Here is an 8,515-nt window from a genome sequence, read left to right on the forward strand (position 1 = left end):
ACTGAAACTATACTAAAACTATAGAACTGATATCTTAAATATTTAAACTGAACAACAATAATTTAGAGTTGCTTCAGGCACTGTGGTAAATACTTTGTATGATCTCCTTTTCATTGAATCCTTACCACTACCTTAAGAAATACTACTGTTATATCTACTTAGAGGAGAAAACACACTTGAGAAATAATCAATAAAATGCACAAGATCATATAGCACGTGTCAGAATCAAGATTTGAATACAGGTCTGTCATACTGCAAAGTCTAGAGTCTTAATCACTATGTGGGCTTTCTAAAAATACAGTATCTCAGTATTTTTCAAATATTATTTATCAAGTGTTACAGCTTACTTCGGGCTTCCCTGGTGGCTCAGCTGGTAAAGAATCTGCCTGCAACACGGGAGACCTGGGCTCGATCCGTGGGTTGGGAAGATCTCGTGGAGAAGGGAAAGGCTACCCACTCCAGTATTCTGGCCTGGAGAATTCCATGGACTGTATAGTTCAGTCCACGGGGTCACAAAGAGTTGGACACGACTGAACGATTTTCACTTCGCCTCACATAGCTTACTTCATATAGGTTGTGTTTATAAGGTAATTTGTAAGATTTTTATATATTTCTGCTGTTAGTAAAAATAGAATTTTACTTGTTAATGTTAGTAATGGAGCATTTTAAAAAAACATTTATCTTATACCCTATCCCTTTACTGAGTTTTATTATAATAGCTTTTCAACTGATTACTTTGGTTTTCATAATTAAACACAATCATATAACCGATCAATAATTTTACCTATTCCTTTCTTACCTTCACACTTGTTTCATTAGTTTTGTGTCTAACTGTATTGGAACAACTTTCAGATTATTTTCCTTAAAAGGAAAACTATGACTATAAAAAAAAGGGATTTTAACTTAGAATGCTTAGAAATACTTCAAAATGAAATAAATTCTCACCTTTACAGAAAATATAACACCTCCTTTAGGTTTAAATGAATTGAACAAAGCCAGCAAATCTTTTGCCTTCAATCTATCCCAGTCCATATTGCAAACTGCTAATCGACACGTAATCTAAAAAATGACAAAAATTACTTATTACATAATCTATATCATTCTCAATGCTTGCAAAATTAAGATAGTAAATATAACGCCTATCCTGAAATCATTAATATATCTAAGTGATTTCAGTATACAAAAGGAAACTTCAGATGAGCCACACAACAGTAAAACTGTAAACAGAAAAGCACTCTCTCTTATTTGGTTCTTAGTTCTTGAATCAGAACATGAGGATAAGCTGATTCTTTAACTACCAAGTTTGTTAAGCTATTTTGCCACCCATGAGTGAGTAGGAAAGTTTAATATATTAATCTATAGCATTTCTAACAGGTACAGTAGGAACTGATACACACTTCTAGTTAAAATAACAATTTTCTAAAAATTTCACATGACTTCTAATTATTTATATAGAAATTCACCCCTAACTGCTAGAACAGACATCAACTTTATATAGCTATATTCTGTATCAAGAAGTTTTAATCAGAATCACCATCAAGAGTATTTTTTACCAATAAAGCTTTTCCTTATTAATTTAATGGCATTAATCCTACCACCCATAACAGCAACTTGTACTCTTGACAAAATAATCTTATTTATTCAAAAGGTTACCTCATCAGCCCGAGGAGCATCTTTATCTAATTCTCTCCAAGCATGCTCAAAACCAGATTCCTCTGGAAGTAAACCTGCCATATCGTCTTCATCCTCAGAACTGGTTTCTATATTCCCTTTGCCCCTCGCAAGATCAGGGCCACTGTCACTTTCATCACCATCCTCACTATGCTCATCTTCCTCATCATTTTCAGTTTCTCCATCATCATCATCATCATCTTCTTCTTCTTCATCATGAAGATCAGCAGCAGCAGCCCGACAAATGCCTGTAATTTCATCTTCAGATTCTACATCACTTCCTGTTTCACTGGCACTTTCTGAATCTTCCTCCAGAGCATCTCTGTCAAACATTTTACCACCTGTTGAGTCTTCATGACCATCACTGTCTCTTGCCATTATGAATGGAACCACTGCAAAAAGATCAAAGGAGAAATTAAGAAAATGTAAACGACGAATTAAATTAAATCCAAGTTATTCTGACCTCAAATCCAGTAAAAATATAATTTCCATGAAGCAGACTAAAGGAAAATATAAATTCAACAAAATTGATGCCTAACCAAATGAAGTTCTGTTAGGAGAAAGAGTAGGAACTAAGTTTTATTTCAGTATCACAAGAGTGGGGAGTAATAAAAGATAACTAACCAGCAGATGTGAAAAAGCCAAAAAAGAGCATTAACCTAAGTTCTATAAATGAGATCAGAAAACTACCACAATTATGAAAGTAAATTAGTATGAGATAAGCATCAGAATTCATTTTTAAACAACTTGCTTAAAATAACACCTTGGGGACACATTTCTATCTAGTATTGCAGTATTTTTTAAGCATCAGTTATTATCATACAACTTTCATGATTTTTGCCTATCACTAACATTTTTCATGAAGCTGAATGTTTTTTTTAATTAAAATTAGCACCTTGTTCCAAACAATATCCCTGAAGTCACAGATTTTATATATCTGTGATGTGGTGGTTACTTTTTCCCTCTAAGATGTTGAACCACATAACTATTAATACAAAAACAGTTTAAATATCACCTGATAAGACATCGTCTCACGTTTAACAGTGGTACACATATCACATTTGGGGTCGTGTAACAAACTGAACAAATTAAACAATCTAGTATTTTAATATTTTGACAATATCAAGTATACTCATAACATTTATTCATTCACTAAATATTTGTTCAAAGCCCACTGTGTACAAAACCTTATTTTAAATAATAGGGAATACAAAGAAACAACAACAACAAAAATAAGCTAATAAATAAACAATGAAAGAATACAAAAATAACTGCCTGTTTCTAGATGGTAATGCTCTGGCAGTGACTGCAAATACTACTACTTACCTATTTTAAGAAAAAATGCTTTATTATTTTTCCTCTGATTACAAAAGTAATGACTGCTCATTGCAAAAGAAAAACAAAAAAAATAAAGATGGCTAATAACTTTTCATTTAGAAGCAACTGGGTGGTTATTTTGGTATGTAACTCTGTAAATTTGTTTTCTATGATATGCCCACTAATTCATTTTTAAGTAGCTGGTCATATCATCTACTCAATTTTGTAACCTATTTTTAAAACTTCATATGTCACAAACATATTTGGATGTATCGTAACTCATTTAAGGGATTCCTTGACAGCTTAGTTGGTAAAGAATCGCCTGCAACGCAGAAGACCCCGATTCAATTCCTGGTTTGGGAAGATCCACTGGAGAAGGGATAGGCTACCCACTCCAGTATTCTTGGGCTTCCCTTGTGGCTCAGCTGGTAAAGAATCTGCCTACAGTGTGGGAGACCTGGGTTGGGAAGATCCCGTGGAGAAGGGAACCTACTCTGGTATTCTGGCCTGGAGAATTATACAGTCCATGGGGTCACAAAGAGTCAGACATGACTGAGAGACTCTCACTTTCACGTTCTTTCACTAATGACTTGTGTTGCTGCTGCTAAGTCACTTCAGTCGTGTCCGACTCTGTGTGACCCCATAGACGGCAGCCCACCAGGCTCCCCCGTCCCTGGGATTCTCCAGGCAAGAACACTGGAGTGAGTTGCCATTTCCTTCTCTAATCCATGAAAGTGAAGTCGCTCAGTCGTGTCCAACTCTTAGCGACCCCATGGACTGCAGCCTACCAGGCTCTTCCATCCATGGGATTTTCCAGGCAAGAGTACTGGAGTGGGGTGCCATTGCCTTCTCCGAATGATTTGTGTTACCATTTTTAAAATTTCAAAACAGGGCTACAGTCCATGTTCTTTGCATACATGTCTAATTATTTACTTAAATTCTTAAGCACACAAGTGTTGGGCAACATTTTTAAATGACATGTAAAATCAAACTGCAGCTCCTCACATCACCTTTACCTCACAGCACTTAAAAAGCCCCTTGTACACAGTAGTTGCTGGAATGGTTTGCTGGAATGGTAAGTGATGAATAATAATGAACAAAAGATGGTGCTATATGGAGTCACTTAATCTCTACTTATAGATAATGCTTTTTCTGGATTGAGGAACCAATGAAAATTACAGCGAGCAACAAGGTAGGGCAGAAAGACTCAAAGACTTGAGTTACAGGTCTGTGTATCCTCACAGAAATCACTTTAACCTTGTTTCCTAAGTAATGTAACCTAATTACTCATGGTCATTGAGAAACTTAAGATAATGTAAAATAAATCCAAAGGATTAACGGACATATTAACCCAGTTCAGTTCAGTTCAGTCGCTCAGTCGTGTCCGACTCTCCGCGACCCCATGAATCACAGCACGCCAGGCCTCCCTGTCCATAACCAACTCCCGGAGTTCACTCAAACTCATGTCCACAGAGACGGTGATGCCATCCAGCCATCTCATTAACCCAGTACCCTAGGATTAATGGACATATTATATTAACCCAGTACCCTAAATCTACTGAAATTTAAAGGAAGCTAGAAGGCAATGGCACCCCACTCCAGTACTCTTGCCTGGAAAATCCCATGGATGGAGGAACCTGGTAGGTTGCAGTCCATGGGGTTGCTAAGAGTCGGACACGACTGAGTGACTTCACTTTCACTTTTCACTTTCATGCATTGGAGAAGGAAATGGCAACCCACTCCAGTGTTCTTGCCTGGAGAATCCCAGGGACAGGGGAGCTTGGTGGGCTGTCCTCTATGGGGTTGCACAGAATCGGACACGACTGAAGCAACTTAGCAGCAGCAGCAGACTAACTTAGCTCACAAATGCAGCATCAGGCCAACCTCGCTACTGTTCCCAATCTGATTTTATTTTCCATTTTCAGTAACCAGACTTGCAACCCTTCTCCCTATACCTCAGTTTGCTGCCTGGTTCCTCTACAATTGGAATGAGATCTCACTTCTGACCCCTTAGTTCCTGTTATTTAGAATTCTGTCCATTGCCTGATACTTCCTACCTTCCCAATGTGACTATGGCCTGTCAAGACGTTTCTCTGTCTTTTCTTGATGCCTACCCTGCTAGGGTACTGTAACCATAACCACCCTTTGTCTGGGTTATCTGAACATCACCAGTTTTCAATTACAACACCAATACTCAAAATTTCCCGCTGCCAGACAGGACAATTCTAATTAAATTAGAAAACTTGTAAACATGAACTAGAATCAGACATTTCTTACTTAGTATCAAATAATCATTTCTAGCTTTATTATTCACTCACCCCTTCAGACATCTTATTATCTAATCAGATAGGAATACTGATCTCTTCTGAACAAGCCCAACCAAACGTCTGCTCAAAAAGTTCTTTCCATATAGGTTACTCTGGATTCCAAATTTAATTCTTCTAAACTCCAACCAAAATAGCACTTCACCCATGAATTTTGCCAATTACTGTTATCTTGAGTGACCTCTTCCTCCAAAGTCTCAGAGGCCTTTTCTTCTACGGTACTTAAAATTACTCTATTATGTATTATGGTTCTGATTTGTTCCACCTTATATCTGCACTATCCAATATGGTAGCCAGCAACCACATATGGTAACAGCACCTGAAAAACAGCTCGTCCAACTAGATATAGTAAGAAAACAGATTGTAAAATATCCTATTACATTTTCATATTGATTACATATTGAAATAGTTTTGGATATATTAGGTTAAATAGAATATATTCATATATCTATTAACCACTGGTTTCTTACTTTTTAATGTGTCCAATAGAAAATTCAAAATTACAGACTTCTATTGGACAGCACTGCTTCAGATCAGGGCTACTGCATAGTGTTGCAAGCAGTTATTTGCAAAAGCTGATTTGCAAAGGGCCAAAAAGGGCTGCAATCAAAGCCAAACTCCAATCACCAAGCCACACACCCTGCAGGAAAGCATGTCTTTTTGGGGAAAAGAGCCTGTGCCTCCCTCAAAGGTACTGTCCTCACCATGCTGTGAGCTCTGGAAGCTCTGTGGGTCCAGAAGGGCATATGTTTTTCTAATTTTTGCACAGGCATCACTTAAACTAGCAGGAGCCCTAAGATGAGAAGAATCATGTCTTGATGTTCTATCTGCCACATATTTGTTACTAAAAGTAGTTGAATAAGTGAAGCAATGCCTGAGTACCCAACTCTACTTTCTTTCATCAGATACATCTTCTTACCCTATCATGAGATCACGTGACACTTTTATCTAGTTACAGAACACAGCTGGCACTAGTGCCCACCACAAATCAAAATCACTGGTTTAGCCTCAAGACTCATACTTTTATTTGTCTCTCTTCTAGCCATGATGGCATCAAATAAAAAATTATCTTATGGTGTATTCTCTTTCATAGCTTTATACATCCAAATAAGGATCTGACCATGCCTATGATACTATGAAAATACTTATTATAAAACATATTTTCTTTTTAAAAGACCAGTATAAGAATAAATAATATAATACCAAAGATTCCTTAGTTCTTTCCAACCAACCTGATTGCATTTTTCTTCTTCTTGTCTCAGAATACTTGACCCTGGGAGACTGAACAATCTCAGAGGTGCCTGAGTCTACCGTTCTTAGTTGTTCTTTGGGAAACGAGTCTGTGCTATGTTGAACAGTGTTTTCTTCCCCATTTGTACTTTTTTGTGTAAATTCTTTGCTATCTTTTTCAGGATTTACTGAGTCTATCTTCTTAGATTTGCATGAGGTTTTCATTTTCTGAATTCTCTCAGAGTTACCTAAATCATTATTTCCAGAATTCTTTTGATGAATTTTCTTGGTTTTTTTCTTTTTATCTTCAACAAGACTTTTTGATTCTACTTCATTTATAGTCTGGGGCTTTTTCTTCTTCATTTTCTTTTGACTCAACGTTTTATTATTCTCATCAGAGAGATCGGAATCAGAATCTGAAAGGTCATAAAAACGTTTCAAGTCCTCTGTAGTGCTGTGGTTGATGGGACGTCCTCTTTTATCCACAGCATAATTCAATTTGAACTTTTTGTCATGAAACATTGCTCGAAATCTCTTGTCAATTTTGACTTTTCGATCCTTTTCTGGCATTTCCCAAAATCTGGGGTCCTTTGCAACCCGCCTAAACCGTTGGTCACTCATGATTTCTTGTTTGGATGCCATTTTTAAATGTGTAACTGGACAAATGCCTGAAGAAATAAAATACTAAAAAATAAAATCATAATGAAAGGTTAGTAACAGAATTAAGTAAGATGCTTTGGGAAAATATTAATTCACAATACTATATTCTAAGCTACATTAAGTAAAATAAAAGAGGTCTAATTTCATTTCCCGAACGAATTCTGAGTCACATGCAGAAAAGAAACACTATTAGAATATCTTATTTTGAGTGCAGCATTTGAAGAAACAAACTTAAGGCAAAACCAAGCAGAATTCCAGGTCTTTATGGAGGGAGGCAAATGATTAGTAGCCAACTGCCCTCACTGAGATATCCCATATTTCTACTTTATATTTGTATGTGTTACAAGTAAAAGCTAATATGATTAAAATATCCTTAAGTCTCAGTCGGTCTTATTTGTTTCTTCACATTCTGGTCCCATTCTCTCCGTTAATCATGACTTCGTTTTATTCGGAACAGCCTTTACTTCGAACAGGCTGTAACACAACAAAATGAATTCAGGTTTAGCTCACAAAGTTCCCCGCCTTTGTATATGACCACCCTTCGTGAACCAGGTAAATAAAGCCCGTCTCTAGAATTCAGGTTTAGCTCACAAAGTTCCCCCTCTTTGTATATGACCACCCTTCGTGAACCAGGTAAAGCCCGTCTCTAGAATTCAGGTTTAGCTCACAAAGTTCCCCCTCTTTGTATATGACCACCCTTCGTGAACCAGGTAAAGCCCGTCGCTAGTTAACAAATACAAAGTCGTAGTGCTTTGTTTCAAAAGCAAGGCTTGACTATGACGCACCATTAAACATTTGACCCTCAGAACAGCCTTGTGGGGTAAACAATATTTCATTCAACCATCACAGGTAAGGCGTATAGACGTTCAGAACGAAAGCACTTGATCTACACCAGATATTCGGAGGCAGGAAGGCGACCTGACCTCAGCTCGGTCGCCCGCCCTCACCGGCGGTGCCCACCTGCCCCTCCTACCCACCCGCTTACGCCGGGAACACCAGGGAACTAAGACCTCCTTCCCAGCTCCCAAACCTCACAGAGCCGCTTTGGGGCTCAAGTCCCTCAACAAGACCTGGAGGAGGAGCAAACAAGCTTGAAGAGAGGGGTCGGAAAGGCACGGAGGAAGAGCGCGGCGCTCGTAAACCCGAAGGAGAATCTGTCGTACAGTGGCTCCGTCCCTCTTCTCCTGGGGCCAGACGCCACTCACCGACTCCGAATCCTCTCACGGCGTCACATGGGGCCCCACACCCACAATCCTCTGCGAGACACACCGCCGTGATGGCACGCGAACTGGGCCAAACTTCCTCCGCTTTCC

At 38.3% G+C, this 8,515-nt stretch overlaps 1 protein-coding gene across 3 annotated transcripts in view; it reads right to left on the reverse strand.

Annotated features, from left to right (window-relative positions):
- ESF1 (ESF1 nucleolar pre-rRNA processing protein) overlaps nt 1-8,515 on the reverse strand; it is a 59,778-nt gene extending 51,263 nt beyond the window's left edge. The window contains exons 1-4 of one of the 3 annotated variants that reach the window (XM_055426487.2): nt 8,408-8,515; nt 6,545-7,226; nt 1,654-2,063; nt 946-1,059 (exon numbers count right to left, since the gene is read on the reverse strand). In XM_055426487.2, the coding sequence (XP_055282462.2) occupies nt 946-1,059; nt 1,654-2,063; nt 6,545-7,184 (1,164 nt within the window). In that variant the 5' untranslated portion in view covers nt 7,185-7,226; nt 8,408-8,515. The other 2 variants (XM_055426476.2, XM_055426469.2) reach the window with 2 other exon arrangements.

Source organism: Moschus berezovskii, chromosome 15 (assembly GCF_049115385.1).
Source record: "Moschus berezovskii isolate FMDL1 chromosome 15, NW_MosBer_1.0, whole genome shotgun sequence".
Taxonomy (NCBI): domain Eukaryota; kingdom Metazoa; phylum Chordata; class Mammalia; order Artiodactyla; family Moschidae; genus Moschus; species Moschus berezovskii.